This window comes from Oncorhynchus mykiss, chromosome 30 (genome assembly GCF_013265735.2).
Source record: "Oncorhynchus mykiss isolate Arlee chromosome 30, USDA_OmykA_1.1, whole genome shotgun sequence".
NCBI classification, from domain to species: domain Eukaryota; kingdom Metazoa; phylum Chordata; class Actinopteri; order Salmoniformes; family Salmonidae; genus Oncorhynchus; species Oncorhynchus mykiss.
The window spans coordinates 18055422-18082245 of NC_050570.1; the positions used below are offsets into that span (position 1 = coordinate 18055422).

At 41.9% G+C, this 26824-nt stretch overlaps 1 protein-coding gene across 1 annotated transcript; it reads right to left on the minus strand.

The window, feature by feature from the left end:
* Window positions 1-11505: 11505 nt before the first annotated feature.
* On the minus strand, window positions 11506-15999 carry s1pr3a (sphingosine-1-phosphate receptor 3a). The gene is made up of 2 exons (XM_021599017.2): window positions 15679-15999; window positions 11506-14885 (listed from the first exon to the last, which is right to left on the minus strand). Exon 2 carries the CDS (start codon window positions 14750-14752, stop codon window positions 13553-13555), a length of 1200 nt encoding a protein of 399 aa, XP_021454692.2. The 5' UTR covers window positions 14753-14885; window positions 15679-15999; the 3' UTR covers window positions 11506-13552.
* Window positions 16000-26824: the final 10825 nt, after the last annotated feature.

Here is a 26824-nt window from a genome sequence, read left to right on the forward strand (position 1 = left end):
GGGGAGTTTATCACTCAAGCCTGCCTGGATTCCAGCTGCTCCCAGACAAACCTCCTGACCCTGGGGAGTTTATCACTAAAGTCTGCCTGGATACCAGCTGCTCCCAGATAAACGCCCCAGGGTCAGGAGGTTTATCACTAAAGCCTGCCTGGATTCCAGCTGCTCCCAGACAAACCTCCTGACCCTGGGGAGTTTATCACTCAAGCCTGCCTGGATTCCAGCTGCTCCCAGACAAACCTCCTGACCCTGGGGAGTTTATCACTAAAGCCTGCCTGGATACCAGCTGCTCCCAGATAAACGCCCCAGGGTCAGGAGGTTTATCACTAAAGTCTGCCTGGATTCCAGTTGCTCCCAGATAAACCTCTTGACCCTGGGGAGTTTATCACTAAAGCCTGCCTGGATTCCATCTGCTCCCAGATAAACCTCTTGACCCTGGGGAGTTTATCACTAAAGCCTGCCTGGATTCCAGCTCTTGTTGTTCCAGATGCAATTACATTGTGTTGGACTAAGGAGGTGTGTGTGTGCGTGCGAGGGTGCGTGCATGCATGCGAGTGCCAACCACTATCCTTGTGAGTACCAGTCCTCACAAGGAAAATTTGGACAAGTGGGGACAATTCGCCAGTCCCAACAAGGAAAAAGGCTTTTTTAAGTTTAGGGGTTTAGTGTAACACTTGGGAGTTATGAATTAAGATCAATTTTAGGGTTTGCTGTAAGGGTTCAGTTTAGGTTAGGGGTTAGGGAAAATAGGATTTTGAATGGGAATACATTTTTGGGTCCCCACAAGGATATTTAAACACATGTTGGTATGAAATATTCAGTTGTGATGGACAAAGGAGAGATTGGGAGGATCATCCAGGACTCTGGGGTGCTAAAGTGACACCTCCCAACGCCAACCAGCTACCCTCATAATGCTCTGACCCACTCCATCCCTGAGCTTGTGAAGAGGAACCTGTGGTCTTGTGAATAGAAGAAATGCTCCACACGGACACATCCTTTGGTGGAGGCCAGATGGAGTCTTTGTCTTCTCACACAGACACCAGTGGGCTCAGTGGAATGCCGTGCCTAGTGTGACTCTCTTGTCCTTCACCATGTTCACATGACTCGTATGCTAATAAACAATATTCAGAGAATTATACAAATCCTCCATGTCTAAGACCATCATAGCACACTGGTGATGCTTATTTACCATGATGGCACAATTTAAGGTTCGTGATATGACTTCGAACCCAGTTGGAGATCCCAACTGTTTTTGATGTGTTTATTATGAAGCAGTGTTGCGGTTAGCGGTTATTGACTGTTATCAGCAAGTGATGTGAATAATGATGCAAATGTCCTGATGCACTGTTTCATATGAAAACTATGTACACTGTAGATTTGTTTTTGCTAGTAAACCAACATTGACCTTTAAGCTAGATACTTTTTCTCAGACAGAGATGGAGAAAGAGAGACTGCCTATGGGTTAGGTGAGTGTCTACTCTCAAATGTCATTCTGTCAGCAACAATTGGATCCACCTATCACTGAGATGTCATTACTCAACAGTAGGACATATTGTTGTAGACATATTTGCAGATCTCATGAAAATAGAGTTATTTGGCCACATAATCCGGTGGTGGGTTTCACATCAAAAGAAAGATGCATATGTAGAAAGGGGGGGTGGGGTGATTTCTACTAAGCTATATGGAATTGTTTTAAGAAGTTCGCACCAAGGATAATTTGATTTTGAATTTTAATGTTATGGAAGTTTGTTCTAAAGTGTCTATCCTATATCTGAGAGATATAAGGATTTGTAATTATTATTATTATTATTATTTTTTTTACATCTATTTAACCTTTTATTTTTGTCACTAAACAGTCTCCATACAGTGGGGCAAAAAAGTATTTAGTCAGCCACCAATTGTGCAAGTTCTCCCACTTAAAAAGATGAGAGGCCTGTAATTTGAAGCTGTGGACAGGTGTATTTTATACTGATAACAAGTTCAAACAGGTGCCATTAATACAGGTAACGAGTGGAGGACAGAGGAGCCTCTTAAAGAAGAAGTTACAGGTCTGTGAGAGCCAGAAATCTTGCTTGTTTGTAGGTGACCAAATACTTATTTTCCACCATAATTTGCAAAGAAATTCATAAAAAATCCTACAATGTGATTTTCTGGATTTTTTTCCCCTCATTTTGTCTGTCATAGTTGAAGTGTACCTATGATGAAAATTACAGGCCTCTCTCATCTTTTTAAGTGGGAGAACTTGCACAATTGGTGGCTGACCAAATACTTTTTTGCCCCACTGTACTTCCATAAATGTGTTCAACTGGTACCAGGGGACGAGTCTTGTGAGGCCTGTGGACGTCCTAGAGCAAAACAACAGACATGTACATGTTCTTGAGAGTCTCACCTTTCAACAGAGGGGTCATAATAGTGTGTAGCCATCTGACATTACTGTACATACAGAAGTTGGCAGATCGGCTGTACTGACTTCAGACGAGTCCCAAGACACTTGTGGGGGTAGGAGAGCAAAACGGAGAACACCGTCATGTTCGGGATGCTACAGACAATTTTGTGCAAAGACCGATTGTCACCTTTCACCTCCTAAAGATATCTCTAGCTTAAACTGACAGATTTTGATGAGGATTTTTTCATTATGCTAATTAGATTTCCGCGCAGTTGAGACTTTGGGCCCCATGAAAAGATATCACATTGGGCCACACCAACCCTGGGCTATTGCTGTAACCACACCTCCAGAACCCAATCGACCCATTCAAAGCTTTAAATAACTCTACCTTTGCAGGCTTGCAACTCTTGTAGTCCAATATTTACTGTACTATATTTACTGACAGTGAGCTGTGAAAATATAACACTGCAGACATGCATGCAACATTCTGCATACAGTGGAATTCACTATTTGATGCAAGACTGATACCCTCTATAAGAAATGGATTAAAGGTCATCTTTTAGTCTAAATGTCATTTTAATGGGAAAATTCATTAATGGAAAATTCTCTTAACATTAACGAATAACTTAAAATAAATATAACTTAAATATATACATTAACCTCTTCAATTAAGCAATAAATTATAATCTATAGAATGATATAACAAACAAAATAATAAAATCAGCAGTAGATTTGTGAACTAAGTATACATACCAACTAGACAATAAGCAGCTGTAAAAGTGGAAATGGAAAACAAAATGGAAATGAAAAGGCATGATGGTGGCACTAGAGGAAAAGGTCAAGAGGTCACCACATCAATAGACATCTTCCACTTGTGGTCTTGATTGTGCACACCAAATTGTATGGCAATCCAGCCATTACTTTAAGATATTTCTTGTTCTCAGTCTGTTCTCAGTCTTGTTCTCAGCCTGTGGGCATCATGTGTGTAGTGATCCAATATCCATAACAATGCCATTTAACAGTTATCACTGGCCCTTGCTCAGCCTTACTCACCAAGAGCCCAGCGCCGAGCCTTCTTGCTAGCAAAGTCACTGATCAGGTCTTTGAAGTCTAGCTTTCTAGCTAACTGACTTTCAATGGACAGCATGGAAAGACTGCAAAGCCTGTCCTGGGACATAGAGGACCTCAAATAGTTTATCAGTTTTAGCTTACTGAAAGCTCTCTCTCCACCAGCAACAGTCACGAGCAGTATGCAAAATATACGTAAAGCAATGCACACTTCAAAACTTCTTTGCAGCTGCATCTTACAAATTGCATTCAGGAGACCAAGAGGGCACAAGTTAGGGGGGAAAGTGGCAGCATATACAGTGTTCAGGTGACTTACTTCATTTTGAAACTCAGGTGTAAGATCTCTGGAATACTTCATGATCAGTGGTTGGTACACAGAAGGGACTTTATCCTCACTAATCTGCCCAACTTTCAGAACAGCAGAAAATTCTAATACAATTTTTGCAGTGGTGTGGAACCTAGTGTCCAGGTCACTTATGATGTTGTCCATAGCAGTAACAAAACACTTCTGAAACACCGTTGCTGCACTGTCCTGAACTGTCTCCTCTTGAGAGGTCTCATCATGGAATCTCTTCCTTTTCCTCTGGCGGCTGTGTTCCTTGCTAAATTGGAGTGCAACTTCAATTTGCGTAGCAATCAGTGTTGCCTCATACAGGAGAGACTCCCATCCATCTCTAAGAGTCTGCATCTCTTCCTTTAAGGCTCTGATATTGGCTGCCTTCTGTGTCAAGTGAGATTTTTCCTGACTGGAGAATCACATTACTGTCCTCAATGCATTGCAGTACCTGCAATTATGCCAACTGACATGTCATCCAACACTCACAGACTACACCCACCTTCTTTTGTGAAGCATTGGGTGACATGCTGTCGCCCTTTCTTTTCTCTCTCCTGTCTTTCTGTCATGATCGTCATAATAACATTCGGACCAAGGCGCCGCGTGATATGGGTTCCACATCTTTTTATTCGTGAAATGCACAAAAACAATAACACGCAAACGACACGTGACGCTATGGAGTGCTCACATGCAATTACACATAAACAAGATCCCACAAAACACAGTGGGGAAATGGCTGCCTAAATATAATCCCCAATCATAGACAACTATAAACAGCTGCCTCTGATTGGGAACCATACCAGGCCAACATAGAAATACACAACCTAGATTACCCACCCTAGTCACACCCCGACCTAACCAAAATAGAGAATAAAAAGGCTCTCTATAGTCAGGGCGTGACACTTTCTTTTCGTTTTTGGAAGCCAGATTTTTCAACTATTTCATAGTTTTGATATCTTCAGTATTATTTTACAATGTAGAAAACAGTAAAAACTAAGAAAAACCCTTGAATGATTAGGTGTGTCCAAACTTTTGACTGATACTGTATATATGAGTAGTTTGTAATAGTATTTTGGTTGTCTCTCGGTGTCTTTCCAATATTTAACCAATATTTAGTTTTTTATTTTAAATTTAATGTTATATCTTATGTTGTTCTTGTCTATAACTGTTCTGTACTTTGTCATGTATTTGTACATTTTTGTGGACCCCAGGAAGAGCAGTAGTACTGCATGTGCAGTAGTTAATGGAGATCCTAATCAACTAAACACACCTATTAGGAGTATTATATTATGGTATCTGTCTGTGAATTAAAGCATAGATTAACAAGTCTTGGAGTTTTGTGGGTCCGTGCTAGGTAAGAATTTTGTCAAAGGGAATGTCAGAAAATGCTTGACAAGCTGCAAATCTTCAAAACCATGCAGCCACTTTAATTCTAAATTGCTGTTATGCAATTAATATGCCCCCAATTACTGTCATTTCTCTTGAAGGTTTATGTCAAGGTCCCAGGTTTCCGGGCTGGAAGCACACTTTCCACTCCACCTGCAGGTCCGCTTCGGTATAGCCATTTAGTTGAAGTATTTGGTATTTTATTAGGATCTATTAGGAGCTGTTGCAAAACCAGCAGCAACTCTTCCTGGGGTTCACACAAAACATGAAACATAATACAGAATGACATAATACAGAACATCATTAGACAAGAACAGCTCAAGGACAGAACTACATACATTTTTTAAATGGCACACAGCCTACGTATCAATGCATACACACAAACTATCTAGATCAAATAAGGGAGAGGTGTTGTGTCGCGGGGTGTTGCTTTATCGGTTTTTTGAAACCAGGTTTGCTGTTTATTGGAGCAATATGAGATGGAAGGAAGTTCCATGCAATAAGGGCTCTATATAATACTGTACGCTTTCTTGATTTTTTTATGGATTTGGGGACTGTGAAAAGACCCCTGGTGGCATGTCTTGTGGGATAAGTGTGTGTGTCAGAGCTGTGTGTAAAAATAATAAGTGATGCAGTCAGTCTCTCCTCAACTTTTTATTTTATTTTGTATTTTATTTCACCAGGTAGGCTAGTTGAGAACAAGTTCTCATTTGCAACTGCAACCTGGCCAAGATAAATCATAGCAATTCGACACATACAACAACGCAGAGTTACACATGGAATAAACAAAACATAGTCAATAATACAGTAGAACAAAAGAAAACAAAAAGTATATATACAGTGAGTGCAAATGAGGTAAGATAAGGGAGTTAAGGCAATAAATAGGCCATGGTGGCGAAGTAATTACAATATGGCAATTAAACACTGAAATGGTAGATGTGCAGAAAATGAATGTGCAAGTAGAGATACTGGGGTGCAAAGGAGAAAGATAAATAAATAAATACTGTATGGGGATGAGGTAGGTAGATAGATGGGCTGTTTACAGATGGGCTATGTATAGGTGCAGTGATCTGTGAGCTGCTCTTGAGAGCTGATGCTTAAAGCTAGTGAGGGAGATATGAGTCTCCAGCTTCAGAGATTTTTGCAGTTTGTTCCAGTCATTGGCAGCAGAGAACTGGAAGGAAAGACGACCAAACGAGGAATTCGCTTTGGGGGTGACCAGTGAGATATACCTGCTGGAGCGCGTGCTACGAGTGGGTGCTGCTATGGTGACCAGTGAGCTGAGATAAGGCGGGGCTTTACATAGCAGAGACTGGTAGATAACCTGTAGCCAGTGGGTTTGGCGATGAGTATGAAGCGAGGGCCAACCAACGAGAGTGTACAGGTCACAATGGTGGGTAGTGTATGGGGCTTTGGTGACAAAACGGATGGCACTGTGATAGACTGCATCCAGTTTGTTGAGTAGAGTGTTGGAGGCTATTTTATAGATGACATCACCGAAGTCGAGGATCGGTAGGATGGTCAGTTTTATGAGGGCATGTTTGGCAGCATGAGAGAAGGATGCTTTGTTGCGAAATAGGAAGCCAATTCTAGATTTAATTTTGGATTGGAGATGCTTAATGTGAGTCTGGAAGGAGAGTTTACAGTCTAACCAGACAACTAGGTATTTGTAGTTGTCCACGTATTCTAAGTCGGAGCCATCCAGAGTAGTGATGCTGGACGGGCGAGTAGGTGCAGGCAGTGATCGGTTGAATAGCATGCATTTAGTTTTACTTGCGTTTAAGAGCAGCTGGAGGCCACGGAAGGAGAGTTGTATGGCATTGAAGCTCGTCTGGAGGTTTGCTAACACAGTGTCCAAAGAGGGGCCAGAAGTATACAGAATGGTGTCGTCTGCGTAGAGGTGTACCAGAGAATCACCAGCAGCAAGAGCAACATCGTTGATGTTAACAGAGAAGAGAGTCGGCCTGAGGATTGAACCCTGTGGCACCCCCATAGAGACTGCCAGAGGTTCGAACAACAGGCCTTCCGATTTGACACACTGAACTCTATCAGCGAAGTAGTTGGTGAATCAGGCGAGGCAGTAATTTGAGAAACCAAGGCTGTCGAGTCTGCCAATAAGAATGTGTTGATTGACAGAGTCGAAAGCCTTGGCCAGGTCGATGAATACAGCTGCACAGTAATATCTCTTATCGATGGCGGTTATGATGTCGTTTAGGACCTTGAGCGTGGCTGAGGTGCACCCATGACCAGCTCTGAAACCAGATTGCATAGTGGAGAAGGTACGGTGGGATTCGAAATGGTATGTAATCCGTTTGTTAACTTGGCTTTCGAAGACCTTAGAAAGACAGGGTAGGATAGATATAGGTCTGTAGCAGTTTGGCTCTAGAGTGTCACCCCCTTTGAAGAGGCGGATGACCGCGGCAGCTTTCCAATCTTTGGGAATCTCAGACGATGTGAAAGAGAGGTTGAACAGGCTAGTAATAGGGTTTGCAACAATTTCGGCAGATAATTATCTGGATTTGGGTAAAGGAGAAATGGTGGAGGCTTTGGCGGGTTGCTGTGAAGGGTGCCGGGCAGTTGACCGGGGTCGGAGTATCCAGGTGGAAAACATGGCCAGCCGTAGAGAAATGCTTTTTGAAATTCTCAATTATAGTGGATTTATCGGTGGTGACAGTGTTTCCTAGCCTCAGAGCAGTGGGCAGCTGGGAAGAGGTGCTCTTATTCTCCATGGACTTTACAGTGTCCCAGAACCTTTTTGAGTTAGTACTACAGGATGCAAATTTCTGTTTGAAAAAGCTAGCCTTAGCTTTCCTAACTGCCTGTGTATATTTGTTCCTAACTTCCATGAAAAGTTTCATATCACGGGGGCTATCCGATGCTAATGCAGAACGCCACAGGATGTTTTTGTGCTGGTCAAGGTCAGACAGGTCTGGAGTGAACCAAGGACTATATCTATTCCTAGTTCTACATTTTTTGAATGGGGCATTTTTATTTAAGATGGTGAGGAAGGCACTTTTAAAGAATAGCCAGGCATCATCTACTGATGGGATGAGGTCTATGTCATTCCAGGATACCCCGGCTTGGTCAATTAGAAAGGCCTGCTCGCAGAAGTGTTTTAGGGAGCGTTTGACAGTGATGAGGGGTGGTCGTTTGGTCGCAGACCCATTACGGATGCAGGCAATGAGGCAGTGATCGCTGAGATCTTGATTGAAAACAGCAGAGGTGTATTTGGAGGGTGAGTTAGTTCGAATTATATCTATGAGGGTGCCCGTGTTTACGGATTTGGAGTTGTACCTGGTAGGTAGGTTCATTGATCATTTGTTTGAGATTGAGGGCATCAAGCTTGGATTTTAGGATGGCCGAGGTGTTAAGAATGTCCCAGTTTAGGTCACCTAGTAGCACGAGCTCTGAAGATAGATGGGGGGCAATCAATTCACATATGGTATCGAGGGCACAGCTGGGGGCAGAGGGAGGTCTATAGCAAGCGGCAACAGTGAGAGACATGTTTCTGGAAAGGTGAATTTTTAGAAGTAGAAGTTTGAATTGTTTGGGTACAGACTTGGATAGTAGGACAGAACTCTGCAGGCTATCTTTGCAGTAGATTGCAACACCCCCTTTGGCAGTTCTATCTTGGCGGAAAATGTTATAGTTAGCGATGGAGATTTCAAGGTTTTTGGTGGTTTTCCTAAGCCAGGACTCAGATACGACTAAGACATCCAGGTGTGCAGTGTGCTAAAGCAGTGAGTAAAACAAACTTAGGGAGTAGGCTTCTAATGTTAACATGCATGCAGGACCTGGATTAACCTCTACATCACCAGAGGAACAGAGGAGAAGTAGGATAAGGGTACGGGTAAATGCTATACGAACTGGCCGTCCAGCACGTTCGGAACAGAGAGTAAAAGGAACAGGTTTCTGGGCACGATAGCATAGATCCAAGGCATAGTGTACAGACAAAGGTAAGGTAGGATGTGAGTACATTGGAGGTAAACCTAGGCATTGAGTAATAATAAGAGAGATATAGTCTCTAGAGATGTTTAAACCAGGTGATGTCATCGCATATGTAGGAGGTGGAACAACATGGTTGGAACTTCTTAGGGCTGCAATCCTGTTAACGGGATCGATATGACAACAGCCAGTGAAAGTGCAGGGCGCCAAATTCAAAACAACAGAAATCCCATAATTAAAATTCCTCAAGCATACAAGTATTTTATACCATTTTAAAGGTAATCTTGTTGTTAATCCCACCAAAGTGTCCGATTTCAAAATGGCTTTACAGCGAAAGCACTACAAACTATTATGTTAGGCCAGAGCCAAGCCACAGAAAAACACAGCCATTTTTCCAGTCAAAGAGAGGAGTCACAAAAAGCACAAATAGAGATAAAATTAATCACTAACCTTTGATGATCTTCATCAGATGACACTCATAGGACTTCATGTTACACAATACATGTATGTTTTGTTTGGTATAATTCATATTTATATAAAAAAAATCTCAGTATACATTGGGCGCGTTATGTTCAGTAGTTCCAAAAACATACGGTGAATTTGCAGAGAGCCACATCAATTTACAGAAATACTCATCATAAATGTTGATGAAAATACAAGTGTTATACATGGAATTAAAGATATACAGCTCCTTAATGCAACCGCTGTGTCAGATTTTAAAAAAGCTTTACGGAAAAAGCAAACCATGCTATAATCTGAGAACAGCGCTCAGAGAACAAATACATATAATCGCCATGTTGGAGTCAACAGAAGTCAGAAATAACATTATAAATATTCACTTACCTTTGATGATCTTCATCAGAATGCACTCCCAGGAATCCCAGGTCAACAATCAATGTTTGATTTGTTTAATAATGTCCATCATTTATGTCCAAATAGCTACTTTTGTTAGCGCATTTGGTAAACAAATCAAAACTCACGAAGCGCGTTCACTAGTTCCGTTACAGACCATAGAAACTTGTCAAACGATGTATGGGATCAATCTTTAGGATGTTTTTAACATAAATTCCAACCGGAGAATTACTTTGTCTTCAGAAAAGCAAAGAAACGGGAGATACCTCTCATGTGAAATGCGCGTGACCAGCACGTGACTGATGCCAGACCTCTGACTCAATCCACTCTCATTCGGCCCCACTTCACAGTAGAAGCCTCAAACAAGTTTCTAAAGACGGTTGACAAATAGTGGAAGCCTTAGGAAGTGCAAGATGACCAATATCCCACTGTAACTTCAATAGGGGCTGAGTTGAAAATCGACCAACCTCAGATTTCCCACTTCCTGATTGGATTTTTTTCTCAGATTTTTGCCTGCCATATGAGTTCTGTTATACTCACAGACATCATTCAAACAGTTTTAGAAACTTCAGAGTGGTTTCTATCCAATACGAATAATAATATGCATATATTAGCAACTGGGACTGAGGAGCAGGCAGTTTACTCTGGGCACCTCTTCATCCAAGCTACTCAATACTGCCCTGCAGCCATAAGACGTTTTAAGGCATATTGAGCAGGGCTAGAGGCTCTACAGTGAAATAAGACAGTAATCACTAACCAGGACAGTAATGGACGAGGCATATTGATATTAGAGAGGAATGCGTAGCCAAGTGAACATATGCTAACACGCTAACAGTTAGTAGGCCGGGGCTAAACAAGCTAGCAGTTAGCAGACCGGGGCTGATAACTCTTAACCAAGAGATACTGGCATGAATAGTATTTATATCAGCCCTCTGATAGCAATTATAAGCAAAACGTGCCGCTCTGTTCTGGGCCAGCTGCAGCTTAACTAGGTCTTTCCTTGCAGCACTGGACCACACGGCTGGACAATAAACAAGATTAGTCTAAACTAGAGCCTGCAGAATTAGCTTTTTTTAGTGTGGTTTCAAAAAAGCAGAGCATCTCTTTATTACGGACAGACCTCTCCCCATCTTTACCACCATTGAATCTATATGTTTTGTATTAAGGCACAAGGCGATACCCAAATGCAGACACAGGAGGCAGATGGTTGGAGTCTTACAATGTTTATTCATCCAAAGGGGTAGGCAAGAGAATGGTCGTGGACAGGCAAAATGGTCAAAACCAAATAAGAGTCGAGGAGGTACAAAGTGGCAGACAGGCTCGTCATGAAGGCAGGCAGAATGGTCAGGCAGGCAGAATGGTCAGGCAGGCGGGTACAAAGTCCAGAAACAGGCAAGGGTCAAAACCGGGAGGACTAGAAAAAGGAGAATGCAAAAAGCAGGAGAACGGGAAAAACACTAGTTGACTTGGAAACATACAAGACGAACTGGCACAGAGAGACAGGAAACACAGGGATGAAAACACTGGGGAAAATAAGTGACACCTGGAAGGGGTGGAGACAATCACAGGAACAGGTGAAACAGATCAAGGCGTGACAGTTTTGACCATGACAGTTTACAATCTAAAGTAACGCCAAGTAATTTAGTCTCCTCAACTTGTTCAACAGCCACACCATTCATTACCAGTTGAGCCCAAAAAGACCATTCCCACATTTGTAAATATTAGTAAGCTAGTTATTCACACATTTATAAACCACTTTTAAAGTATATAATAATGATTCATAAGATAATTCATGAGATGTTTAATATAGTTCCTTATAAACCATTTACTAATAATTACTGACTCATTTATACTTTATAAATGTTTTGAGTGGCCAGTGTAATTTCTCACAAAAAGATGGACATGCCATTCATTGCCATTCATTGGTAGACATTCCAGCAGTACCTGATGCAGCCTCCCTTCTCTAATTCCTTTCTTTCCCCACTAGGTAGCAGTGTCAAACAGATTGAGTTGTTGAAATCCTTTCATGATTTGCAAGATTAATTTCTGAAAGAATAGCTTGCAAATTTTGTGTGAAAGGGTTGAATGAATGGCCTGGATATTTTATATTAGGATATTAAACGGTATCATCTGAAGAGTTAATAAACCATTATAATATACCTTTATTCTGTCTCATTAATGATAGTATGTTTATTATCTCGTGGATTAGGATCCCTGTTAAAATTGGGATGATTAAGGCTTGGGATATTAACTAAAACAAGTTCAAATGTAACTTATGTCATGTCTACATACAGTAGCAAATTGAATTAAAACATAATATTGTGAGAAAACATGCTGCAATGTTGTTGTGTACAGTAACTACTCTGAGAATGCATTACATGAAAGCCTAACATACAAAACCACGAAAAGCTACCAATGCTTATGAAGCAAGAATCGTTTTTATTCAGTTGGTATGTAATGGTTTTAGACACCACACCACTCAAGATTTAAATGTAACTTAGTCCATTGTTGGTTAAATAATTTGTGTGAGTGTCTTGCATCTATGTTGCTGAGAGTTACCAGAATCGATATTGACACGTTCTTTACTCTGGCAGTAAACTTCAAATCATTACAAAATCAATATTTTACTCACTATACAGTTAAGGCATACACACAAAGGATTGTCACACAGTTCATAGCACTAAGAAGGCCTTGGTCTTCATTGAAAATAAATATCCTGTGCTGACATAGAAAGAGAAAGGCAGGTGAATCGGAAAAACAATAGACACTGCATGTGCAATACACAGTGATCCTACTTTTAGTTGCACACCACCCATCCACAGTGATCCTACTTTTAGTTGCACACCACCCACACCACACCACACCACCCATCCACACATATAAACAGTTTATAAACAATTCATTCACTGATCCCACAATATATATAGTTAATAAAGCTATATTATGCTCTATTACAGGGCTGTTCAATTCAAAACACTTCTGATTTTTGTTTGTACCTGGTAGTCAACTGCACTCACCTGGTGTCCCAGGTCTGAATCAGTCCCTGGTTAGAAAGAGAAGATGAAAAACAGAAGTGTTTTGGCCCTCCAGGACCAACATTAAACAGCCCTGCTCTTTTGCATGACTTGGTAACATTTTGCATTGTGTTCCATAGTTATGTAAATTATGTATTAGGTACAAAGGTTCAATGTGTGTCCTTTGAATGTTTTTGCAAAATAGTGGCTTTAGATGAGCTATGGTAAGAGTAGATCCTTCGCGGATCTTCGCTTTGCGCTTTCATTGGTGAAGCAATGTATTTACAGAAGGTTCATCAGTAGAAACCTCATCCAAGTGTTTACCCAAGGTCTCCTCGGTCATTACTTTCACCAGTACATACTGAAATTGTCTCATTGTTCATGCCTGTACAATGCCCACACACAGCATTGTCAGCTAGCCATGTCGTGTGAATCTAGCCTGGTCCAATATCTGGATGTGCATTAGCCAACTATGACAAACATGGCATGACAACGATGGTCAGAGTAGTTGGCTAGACTACTAGAGCACATACATATCTGGGACCAGTCTACAGTGAATTAGCTGTCCAGTCAGAACTTGCTGAGGGAGGGCAGTGCCCCAGCCTTGACCAGCACCGCTGACAGAAGGTCGGCCGGTCCAGAGAGGTGTGGCACCGTGGGGGCGGAGGGGTCTAAATGCTGGTTGTTAGAGTTCAGGGGCGTTGCAATCTTCCCCCGGGTCAGAGACTTGGCCGCCCCCGTTATCCCACTACCTCCTCCCCCCACACTGGACTTGCTGTTCTCAGCCGTGGGGATGACAGTCCCCAGGTGGGGGTTGCCTGCCATGGGGGCTGGGGCCTCCAGTTGAGGCTGATAGCAGCACAGCAGCCTGAAGAAAGCTGCTCTCATCTCCCTGCTGGACAGGGTGTAGATGAGGGGGTTGAGTGCTGAGTTGAGCACAGCCAGGGCAATGAACCAGTCCACATGGTAGAGCACAGGGCAGCGCTCCGGACTGCAGCCCACGTCCAGAAGCAGCAGCAGGAACAGCGGGGCCCAGCACATCACAAACACCCCCAGAACTATCACCACCGTCCTCAGCAGGGCCAGTGAGTGCTCCGAGGGCCTGCTGCTAACCTTCCGCCCGCTGGACGTCACAAGCCGGTAGATGCGGATGTAGAGGATGATGATGGCCACCAGCAGGGCGCTAAACACACTGATGCAGAAGGCCACGTAACTCTTGTCATAGAGGGGCAGCACGGTAGAGCAGGAGGCCAGGTGCTCCAGGCAGTTCCAGCCCAGGGAAGGCAGGGCACTGAGCAGCACCGACACGGCCCAGCATGCCCCCAGCAGCCCCAGTAACCTCCCCCGCCCCGCCGCCTCGCACGGACGCAGACGAACCATGGTCATGTGTCTCTCGATACCGATGGCCAGTAGGCTGAAGGTGGATGCACTGAGGGCCACGAACATGCTTCCCTCTCTTGCCAGCCACTGGGCCGGCGTCAGGAAGAAGGTACTGCTACCAGAGGTGAAGATGTTAACCATATAGAACACCCCAGCCAACAGGTCAGACAGGGCCAGGTTACCGATGAGGAAGTACATGCGACTGTGGAAGCGTTTGTTCCTCCACAGCGCCAGCAGCACTGTGATGTTCTCCAGCACGATGAGGACACAGATGAGGAGGAGGACAACAGTCTTACAGGCCGCACTGCTCCGAGGTCGACCCCACTTCCCAGAGTGGTTGTAGTGGGCAATGATAACAGGGTTCATCCCCTCCTCAAACACGTTCTCCATCCTGTCTGTCCCTGGCCTTCCCTCGTCACACAACAGAGGGCGCCAGAACACCACCAACTGTAGACAGAGGATCTACTGGCAGTGGACTACTTTATCTGGCACTGTTGGTATCACACTCTTTATAGGGAGGGACCTGTTGGATAGACTGCATTAAAATGTATTTCACTAATTCAGTAGGAACTTTATTATGAATGAAGGAATTGCTAATATGTTGATTTAACCCATGAGATATTCCATGCCAGAGGGTAAGAATTAACTGACAAATCTCATGTCACATCTCAGGTTAGTTTGAAAACGTTTAGTAGGCTGCAAAGGCATGCTATAGGCATGCTTCATAATGAATGACATTTAAGAACAGGTTTTCTACATCTTGATGTCATTCAAAACATTTGCATCTGTATTCAAAAATACATTATTGAAGAGCATAAGTTTGGTGGATAATTATTTCCCCTATGTTTGGATAGAATGTGTTACTTCCATTCTGCCCATCTTATTAGAATAAGAACTGACAAAGTAAGATGGTTCATTACTAATGTGTTTGCCAGTAATCACTCGAATGAAATAGTTATTTTTTCCCTTACTATAAAAGATTGCTGTCAGAGTGCTGTGTAACTCCAGTACGCTGTAGTATAACTGCAATTATAGTGCAGAATAACTGCAGCCTGCTGAAAATACTGCCGTTAGAGTGCAGAAGACTTACACTGTAGTATAACTGGGGTACACTGTTAGAGTGTATTTACAGCATACTGCAGTTATTCTGCACTCTAAGAGTGTACCGCAGTTATACTACAGTGTACCGTAGTTAAACCTCATACTGAATGCAATATTTTTCGAAAGGGCACAATCGTTTTTTTGTAAGGGTTCGCTGTAAAAGTATGAAATGGTCCATTATTAAAATTAGGAACATCAGTCAAACCTAGACCTACCTGAAGGACTGTTTACATTTTCATTTGAGATAGTAAATATGGATACGTTCATATAGCCCCTTGACAGATGTGTTGGTTCAAAATCCCTGCTTCAATATCCAAACAATCCTCGGATTACGTCGTGGCATCGATTCCATATTTTATCGCGGACATTCAAGTAAACTATATGAATATGCCTGTTATTGATATTCCCGCTAAAATGTCATTCCGATAAATTAGCTATAGCCCACAACTCCGAAACAGTCTTCTCACATCCGTCAAACTTTTTAATGGTCCTTTATTCAGCGACTTCTCCCTTCTCTGAAACGTCCAACTCTCACGTCTCCCAGTGCCAAACTGAATAGGGCGGGATCATTCCGTATTCCCCAGCTTCATGTCATGACTGGAGGTCTGGATGAAACCAAATCAAATCAAATGTAATTTGTCACACGCGCCAAACACAACAGGTGTAGTAGACCTTACAGTGAAATGCTTACTTACAAGCCCTAACCAACAATGAAGTTTAAAAATAACACACAAAAAAACGAAAATAAGAAAAGGAAATTAAAGTAACAAATAATTAAAGAGCAGCAGGGGGTACCAGTACAGAGTCAATGTGCAGGGGCACAGGTTAGTCAAGGTAATTGAGGTAATATGTACATGTAGGTAGAGTTATTAAAGTGACTATGCATGGATAACAGAGAGTAGCAGCAGTGTAAAATCCATTTGATTTGATGTTCAGGAGTCTTATGGCTTGGGGGTTGAAGCTGTTTAGAATCCTCTTGGACCTAGATTTGGAGCTCCGGTACTGCTTGCCATGCGGTATCAGAGAGAACAGACTAGGGTGGCTGGAGTCTTTTTGGCCTTCCTCTGACACTGCCTGGTATAGAGGTCCTGGATGGCAGGAAGCCCAGTGATGTACTGGGCCGAACGCACTACCCTCTGTAGTGCCTTGCGGTCAGAGGCCGAGCAGTTGCCGTACCAGGCAGTGATGCAACCAGGATGCTCTCGATGGTGCAGCTGTAGAACCTTTTGAGGATCTGAAGACCCATGCCAAATCTTTTCAGTCTCCTGAGGGGGAATAGGTTTTGTCGTGCCCTTTTCACGACAGTCTTGGTGTGCTTGAACCATGTTAGTTTGTTGGTGATGTGGACACCAAGGGAGGGCATAACGGGATTTCTTATAAGCTTCCGGGTTAGAGTCCCGCTCCTTGAAAGCGGCAGCTCTACCCTTTAGTTTAGTGCGGCTGTTGCCTGTAATCCATGGCTTCTAGTTGGGGTATGTACGTACAGTCACTGTGGGGATGACGTCATCAATGCACTTATTGATGAAGCCAGTGACTGATGTTGTGTATTCCTCAATGCCATTGGAAGATTCCCGGAACATATTCCAGCCTGTGCTAACAAAACAGTCTTGCAGCTCAGCATCTGCTTCATCTGATCACTTTTTTATTGACCGAGTCACTGGTACAACCTGCTAGAATTTTTGTTTGTAAGCAGGAATCAGGAGGATATAAATATGGTCAGATTTGCCAAATGGAGAGCAAGAGAGAGCTTTGTATGCGTCTCTGTATGTGGAGTAAAGGTGCACTCTGGTTGCACATTTAACATGCTGGTGTAAATTTGGTAAAACGTATTAAAGTTTCCCTGCATTAAAGATCCCGGCCACTAGGAGCGCAGCCTCTGGATGAGCATTTTCCTGTTTGCTTATGGCGGTATTCTCAACCAATTTGAGTTGCCAGAGGCCAAAGTCGGTGTGATGCTGATGTTTGACTCAATAGCTCAAGATACACTGAATCCCTTCTTACTGTAGCTGGGCTGGAGATGATTTATTTTGAATTACTCAGGTATGTGTGTGTTTTGTTTCTTTAGTCAAAGTTTTTTGTTTTTGCACTTTGTCGGCACCAATACATTATACATGCCGTGGTAAATTACTAGTTTGAGGCTAGAAAACACACTTATCTGTCTCATTGAATGTGTCACCCTTTAGGTGTTGATGGTAGCCTACTATACATACAGTAGTGCTATTAAAATGATTGCCTCTGTCTGTCTCTACTTTCAGCAAAAGGTCTTATGCACCTTGTGAGTCATTCCTGAAATCAAATGTTGTCCAATACCACCACAAATAATCCGCTACAAACACAATACAGAACAAAATGATTCACTTGGATGAAACAAACACGAGACAATATAAAACAAACAACACAACATTGATCGTTTTGAAAAACAAAACAGACTGATGCTCCGATGGTTTGTTTATTTGCCTTAGAACTTCTAATTGACAAGTCAAGAAAAAATCAGTTATGACCCTTCATATCCACGCTTAGATCAGACATTGTTATTCATGTTCAGAAAGATGGATCACTGTTTTCCCTTGGCCCTTCCTGTGTGTGGGATAGGTCACCCCTCTCCCACTGCCCTGCCTGCCTACAGACATTCTATCTTTCTGACAGGATCGTACAGTCACTCACTCTAAGTTACTCACAGGATGAGAAGCTTCTCCCTGGCTGCAGTCAAACACAATGTGACATGAATTTGCTGACTTCAACAGAATTACCAAAACAGGAGGAAAAACTGCAGCTCAACATTTTGGAACTTGAGGCAGGTATTCTGAGTGCTGTGTTACTTCAGCCCTCCTCCCCATTTTAGAAATTTAGCTGATGCTCTTTTCCAGAGAAACTTACAGTAGTGAGTGCATAATATTTTGTACTCCCCCCCCATGGGAATAGAACCCACAACCTTGAAGTTGCAAGCACCATGGTCCACCAACTGAGCCACACAGGATGACTCGCTACTCCACACTTGGCTCTCTCCCATATTGTGTTGATAGTCCAGGCAGCACCTTCCCTGTATGGTATCCCCAGGGGAAAGTGAACCAATCTATTATTCCAACTGTTAGATGGTACACTGACAGGGAAATGCTAACAGGCTGCCATTACATGCCATTTTCTCGACTGCTTGCAATACACTGAGTGTAGTAAACATTAGGAACACCTGTTCTTTCCATGACATAGACCACCAGGTGAATCCAGGTAAAAGCTATGATCCCTTATTGATGTTAATTACTAAAGTGCTTTTGAACAGAGTATGGTAATAGGTGCCAGTCGCACCAGTTTGAGTGTGTCAAGAACTGCAACGCTGCTGGGTTTTTCAAGCTCAACAGTTTCCCTTGTGTATCAAGAATAGTCCACCACCCAAAGGACATCCAGCCAACTTGACACAACTGTGGGAAGCATTGGAGTCAACATGGGCCAGCATCCCTGTGGAACGCTTTCGACACCTTGTAGAGTCCATGCCCGGACGAAATTAGGCTGTCCTGAGAGTAACTCCATATTAGGAAGATGTTCTTAATGTTCTGATACAGTATTCACCTTTTCAAAACAACCCTGCTCCCCAAAAACAAATCCACCAAGATTCTCAGTACAAAACCAAAGTCCATCCAAACAGTATCACTTAGCAACTAATGAGAAGGTTGTCTCATCATTTATTACTTAGCAATGGCACAACAAATATAGACATGTTTCATTCACTCTATTTCTATAGAGAAGTTAGATGTTTTCTTCTTCTGAATGACATTAAATCATGGATGACATTAAATCTGGAGGAACTTCACTGAAAAATATACATTTTTTATTTGCTATTGCAAAAGAGTTCCTGATACAGATAGTGCTGTTATTGTTTACATGACATGATCTAAGCTGTGATGCCAGACTTGGCTAACAAAGCCATCCAAAAACATGATAGGGCATCTGCAAAGGGTCCACTGAGACTTAGACAGATGTTAAGAGTGAAGGGTTGAGGAGTACACCCTTAGGAAAAAAAGTGCCATCAAGAACCTAAAAGGGTTCTTCGGCTGTCCCCATAGGATAACCTTTTGAAGAACAATTTTTGGTTCCAGGTAGAACCTTTTCGGTTCCAGGTAGAACCCTTTTCAGTTCAATGTAGAACCCTTTCCAAAGAGGGTTATATTTCTACCTGGAACAAAAAAGGGTTCTCCTATGGGGACAACCAAAGAACCCCTTTGGAACCCTTTTTTCTAAGAGTGCATAAGGGTATATAAACCGACAAGGAGATGGAGGAGAGTGAAATAGAGACTGAGAGATGGGAATTGAGAATGAGAAGTTGGAGGGAACTGAGTGCAGACAACTGAAGAGTAGGAGAGGGGGGTGTGGAGGAGAGAGGACAGAGACTGCAAGAAAGTGGTGGAGGCTGTGAGAATGATGGATTGAGTAAGAGAGGATAGATGGGACTGTGAGATTTGGCTGTATCCCACTTTGGGCTTGGGTGTCAGTGAGTGTGAGGAGTTACAAGCGGCCTGGCCCTCTCATATGTGAGCCCCAGACCCTGCAGATGAATGAATGGCACCCAGCACTGTTGACTTTACCCTGATCAACAAGCAATTTGCAGTACAACTCATTTAGAAACATATTAAAACACTCCAGAGCTCTTGTTGATGCAAGCTTCGTGATTTCCTGGATATATGGCAGCCTGGTCACTCAAGATCTAAGGCAATTTTTGACGTTCGTCCAGGTTCCCAGGACTTTGGGAGATGCCTTCAAAACTGGCCACTAGGTCCAATGGTGAGTGCTGTTTCCATCAAGAAGGCTTGCAGCTTGCTAGGATGTTGTGGATGGGGATAATCAGGGATTGGCCATCCCCATTCACATGTTGTGGATGGCCGGCTTTAGCCTTTTAGGGGCCCCTCACCGGCAAAAGTATTTTAGTGGCTCTTCTCTTGACGGCGGAGAGAAACATTTTAGTTTGAAAGTTCCTTTCCTGCAATTCAACACATTTTGCCATGAGGCGGAGAGAAAATGTAGCAATTTGATGAAACATTGAATGGAATTTCTACTCATCTTTTTTTGTTGTAGCAGTTTTACAGCTAGCTAATTTCTTGCAATTCTACCCATTTTGCCATGCGGTCGAGATTTATTTTTGCAGTTTCAAGGCTAATTTCCTACAATTCTACACATTTTGCTATCACTTATGCCATGTTAATGCGATATCTGTGTGAGAATGACTAACAACATCAATGGGGGTGACCTGAAAGTCAGGGCCCCTGACCATATGCCCTGCGTGCCCGGTCGATATTTGGCCATGATTACTGCAAATTAAGATATCTGGCTGGATTAACTACCAATTAAAACATTTACATGGCTAATTGTCAGCTAATTGAGTGACCGATACGACAAGAGAATTTCGAAATTGTACCTAGTGTTTTCTACTATTCTTACTCTCAATGGTAAGTTGAGATCCCGACAGTTCCTCCCCCCAAAAAACACTAGCGGTCAGGGGCCCTAAGCGACCACTATATTGCTTATGCCTGGAGCCAAGCCCGGGGACGGCTCCAAGCTGTGAGCTCTGGCTCCGAGGGTCACGTATTCAATCCCAGTGTTAGGCACTTCTTTACATACAGTGCCTTGCGAAAGTATTCGGCCCCCTTGAACTTTGCGACCTTTTGCCACATTTCAGGCTTCAAACATAAAGATATAAAACTGTATTTTTTTGTGAAGAATCAACAACAAGTGGGACACAATCATGAAGTGGAACGACATTTATTGGATATTTCAAACTTTTTTAACAAATCAAAAACTGAAAAATTGGGAGTGCAAAATTATTCAGCCCCCTTAAGTTAATACTTTGTAGCGCCACCTTTTGCTGCGATTACAGCTGTAAGTCGCTTGGGGTATGTCTCTATCAGTTTTGCACATCGAGAGACTGAAATTTTTTCCCATTCCTCTTTGCAAAACAGCTCGAGCTCAGTGAGGTTGGATGGAGAGCATTTGTGAACAGCAGTTTTCAGTTCTTTCCACAGATTCTCGATTGGATTCAGGTCTGGACTTTGACTTGGCCATTCTAACACCTGGATATGTTTATTTTTCAACCATTCCATTGTAGATTTTGCTTTAAGTTTTGGATCATTGTCTTGTTGGAAGACAAATCTCCGTCCCAGTCTCAGGTCTTTTGCAGACTCCATCAGGTTTTCTTCCAGAATGGTCCTGTATTTGGCTCCATCCATCTTCCCATCAATTTTAACCATCTTCCCTGTCCCTGCTGAAGAAAAGCAGGCCCAAACCATGATGCTGCCACCACCATGTTTGACAGTGGGGATGGTGTGTTCAGCTGTGTTGCTTTTACGCCAAACATAACGTTTTGCATTGTTGCCAAAAAGTTCAATTTTGGTTTCATCTGACCAGAGCACCTTCTTCTACATGTTTGGTGTGTCTCCCAGTTGGCTTGTGGCAAACTTTAAACGACACTTTTTATGGATATCTTTAAGAAATGGCTTTCTTCTTGCCACTCTTCCATAAAGGCCAGATTTGTGCAATATACGACTGATTGTTGTCCTATGGACAGAGTCTCCCACCTCAGCTGTAGATCTCTGCAGTTCATCCAGAGTGATCATGGGCCTCTTGGCTGCATCTCTGATCAGCCTTCTCCTTGTATGAGCTGAAAGTTTAGAGGGACGGCCAGGTCTTGGTAGATTTGCAGTGGTCTGATACTCCTTCCATTTCAATATTATCGCTTGCACAGTGCTCCTTGGGATGTTTAAAGCTTGGGAAATCTTTTTGTATCCAAATCCGGCTTTAAACTTCTTCACAACAGTATCTCGGACCTGCCTGGTGTGTTCCTTGTTCTTCATGATGCTCTCTGCGCTTTTGACGGACCTCTGAGACTATCACAGTACAGGTGCATTTATACTGAGACTTGATTACACACAGGTGGATTGTGTTTAAGATCATTAGTCATTTAGGTCAACATTGGATCATTCAGAGATCCTCACTGAACTTCTGGAGAGAGTTTGCTGCACTGAAAGTAAAGGGGCTGAATAATTTTGCACGCCCAATTTTTCAGTTTTTGATTTGTTAAAAAAGTTTGAAATATCCAATAAATGTCGTTCCACTTCATGATTGTGTCCCACTTGTTGTTGATTCTTCACAAAAAAATATAGTTTTATATCTTTGTGTTTGAAGCCTGAAATGTGGCAAAAGGTCGCAAAGTTCAAGGGGGCCGAATAATTTCGCAAGGCACTGTATATTTTGTTTTAACCCTATCCCAAACCTTAACCCTTACTATTCAGTATTAATGCCGTCAAAATTGGACATTTATCCCCCCTGGACAAACATTGAATACTGAAGTTAAACTGTTTCAAACTGTGAGATCTTGTTGCATATGGTGCGATGGGGAGAGAAGAAATGCATTTATGGGTCAAGAGAGAACATTTAGCATTTTCCAGTGTCTAGGTTTCACAATCTTGTGTGTGTGTGTGTGTGTTTGTGTGATTGTGTGTGTGTATGCTAATGCTATTGTTGGTTACATGTGTGTATGTTCGTGTGTATGTGAAGGGCACTGTGAGTCAAGGCTTGGCTGGCTGATGCACAGTTTGGCGGTGAGTTAGCTCGTTTGGAATTTCATGTTTAGTGGGAACTGGGGGGGTGGTTCTGTGGTGGAAAGCTCTAGGGACTTCACCGTTCTACCCCTAACCCTCCCTGCCCCCCTCTGTCTACCCTACCTCCCCGTCTCTCTCTCTCTCTCTCATTCCCTCCTCCCCCCACACTGAAACAGATACAAGAATGAGATGTCCTTCTCAACCAACCCTTAAAACCTTCACATTCTCAATGTTTACCCTCTGAGTTTGAATTTCATCAGACTATCTTGTACAGGATATCCTAGAACTCAGACAAACAAAGCATTAGCACAACAGAGAGGTGTTTGCTATTTTATATCTCTGTTAGGCCATCATTCCCATACGGAAATATGAATTTCAAATAGATTTTTAGATTATTTTTTTTAAGGATGTATGAGAAATATAAAGAATTTGCTAAATAATGTATTTTTTATATTTATTTAATACATTTGAAATACATTTCAACATATATTACGGAATGTATATATAAATGTATTAAAATGTATATATAAATGTATATAAAATGTATATCACAATATATGTTGAATACGTCGGCAAATGTATTTCAAAATAAATTATATTTTAGAATATATTTTCACATGTATTTGTAAATGTTTTGTCAAATATATATATTCCAACATGCATTTAAATGTAACTGTAAGACATATATATATATATTTATTATAATGTACAGTGCATTCGGAAAGTATTCAGACCCCTTGACTTTTTCCACATTCTGTTACGTTCAAGCCTTATTTAAAATTAATTAAAAAAATGTTTAATCACAATACCCAATAATGACAAAGCAAAAAGAGATTTGTAGAAATGTTTGCACATTTATTAAAAATAAAAACAGAAATACCTTATTTACGTAAGTATTCAGACCCTTTGCAATGAGACTCAAAATTGAGCTCAGGTGCATCCTGTTTCCATTAATCATTGTTGAGATGGTTCTACACCTTGATTGGAGCCCATCTGTGGTATATTCAAATGATCGGACATGATTTTGAAAGGCACACACCTGTCTATATAAGGTCCCACAGTTGACAGTGCATGTCAGAGCAAAACCCAAGCCAAGAGGTCAAAGGAATTGTCGGTAGAGCTCCGAGACAGGATTGTTTCGAGGCACAGATCTGGGGAAGGATACCAAAACATTTCTGCAGCATTGAAGGTCCCCAAGAACACAGTGGCCTCCATCATTAAATGGAAGAAGTTTCTCCTCAGTAAAAGGCACATGACAGCCCACTTGGAGTTTGCCAAAATGCACCTAAAGACCATGAGAAACAAGATCTTCTGCTCTGATGAAACCAAGTTTGAACTCTTTGGCCTGAATGCCAAGCGCCACGTCTGGAGGAAACATGGTACCATCCCTACAGTGAAGCTTGGTGGTGGCAGCATCATGCTGTTGGGATGATTTTGTGTCAGTGGCAGGGACTGGGAGACGAGTCAGGGTTGAGGAAAAGATGAACGGAGAAAAGTACAGAGAGATCCTTGACGAAAACCTGCTCCAGAGCGCTCAGGACCTCAGACTGGGGCAGCCAAGACAACGCAGGAGTCGCTTCGGGACAAGTCTCTGAATGTCCTTGAGTGGCCCAGCCAGAGCTCGGACTTAAACCCAATCGAACATCTCTGGAGAGACCTGAAAATAGCTGTGAAGCGACGCTCCCCATCCAACCTGACAGAGCTTGAGAGGATCTGCAGAGAAAAATGGAAGAAACTCCCCAAATACAGGTGGGCCAAGCTGGTAGCGTCATGCCCAAGAAGATTTGAGGCTGTAATCGCTGCCAAAGGTGCTTCAACAAAGTACTGAGTAAAGGTTCTGAATACTTATGTAATTGTGATGTTTCCGTTTTTTTTTTTTTATAAACATGCTGAAATTTCTAAAAATCAGTTTTTACTTTATCATTGTGGGGTATTGTGTGTAGATTGATGAGATTATTATAATTTGTAATACATTTTAGAATAAGGCTGTAACATAACAAAATGTGGAAAAAGTCAAGGGGTCTGAATACTTTCCGAATGCACTTTATGGCACAAAAAAAAGCTAAATAATATTGTAATGAAATGGTGACTGTCTTAACAATGAAACTTTAGTGGACCCTTTGGTATCACTTGCACTTATGGCAGTTTCAACACTAAATCGATAAAAACTCAAATAAAATAATTATAAAAACAGCCTACTGCCCAATATTTTTATTCATTATTAATTTCATCTGAAGAGACGCACTTACTATAGTAAAAAAAAAAGACCTCTTGAGATGGGAAAACATGTTTTTTATGAAGGTGAATATGTTGAACATGAAACATGTGCCCTTTATGACAGAATTATTCAAATGAAGTGAAATCAAACACTTTTTTAATTCACCGCCACAATTGAAATTATGTTTTTGACTTTGTGGCAAAAACGTTATCTCCATTAATCAATTAGGAACCATTTTGGCCACCATGTAGACTAGATGTCATAGCCATGCATCTCTGAAATACATTTTAAGGCGTTATATGCATTTTAGCAAAGATGCAAATGTATCTACATGTATTTGAAATACATTTTCCGTGACATTAAATATATATATATATATACATATTGAAGGGAAAAAAAATGTATATGTCTGTATCTCTATCACATGTCAGTCTGATATCTCTCTATAGGAGGTCTTGATTAGAGCTCTGAGAGTTGACGGTCAATCTGGACCTGTATAACTAACGGTTTCTGAGAGTCTGTGGCCCCTACAGGGTCCAGGTGGCAGACAGTCTGAGGAACAGTCCTGCTGCGCTCCTGAGATAGCTCTTTATCTTGGTTGGTTGAAAATAGCAACATCAAAGGTACCACATGGAGAGGTATGTGTAAGTGACTCCGGGTTGAAGTTGCAGTGGCACAGATGTAGGATCAATTTACCCTCTCTAGATCCTAACCATAGGCACGTTTGTGTGCTTCTTGATCTTTTTTGTATGGGTACAGTGTCACTACTGCCATGTTAGGGCAGATTTGCTTAGAGAAAGTGGGTTGTTGTGATCACCTCCTGTTCCTGAAAAGAAGTAATCAGTTAACAGGAAGTCTGATTAGAGAAAAAGATAACAAGGGGTGATTCCACGCCAAGAAGGCCAACAAAATATATTTTTTACATTTATGGAACCAGGGGCACACTTCAATACACAGACATAATTTACAAACAGATTAATTTATGTTTAGTGAGTCCGCCAGATTCAGCGGCAGTAGGGATGACTAGGGATGCTCTCTTGATAAGTGTGTGAATTGGACCATTTTCCTGTCCTGCTAAGCATTCAAAATGTAACAAGTACTTTTTGGTGTCAGGGAAAATGTATGGAGCAAAAAGTACATTGTTTTAATTAGGAATGTAGTGGAGTAGAAGTAAAAGTTGTCAAACATATAAATAGTAAAGTAAAGTACAGATACCCCAAAAATCTACTTAAGTAGTACTTTAAAGCATTTTTACTTGACGTTGCACTATGCAGAAGTCACTTCGCCATTCACTGGTTGCTAAAACTCTAATACTTTTACTAATTTCCATTTATGTGACATATCAATCAAGTATAGTGTAGAGAATCATTGTACCATCTAAACCGCTGTGAAATATATTTTCCATAACCACAAATATTGTTGTTTCAGCTGTTTGAAGCTGCTGTACAAAACTAAAAATAAAAGACCCAAAAACAAATCTTAAGAATGGAAAGCATAGAATTAGGGCACATAACAGATATACCGCTTCTTAGACTTGCTTTCAAGTAAAATGATAGATCT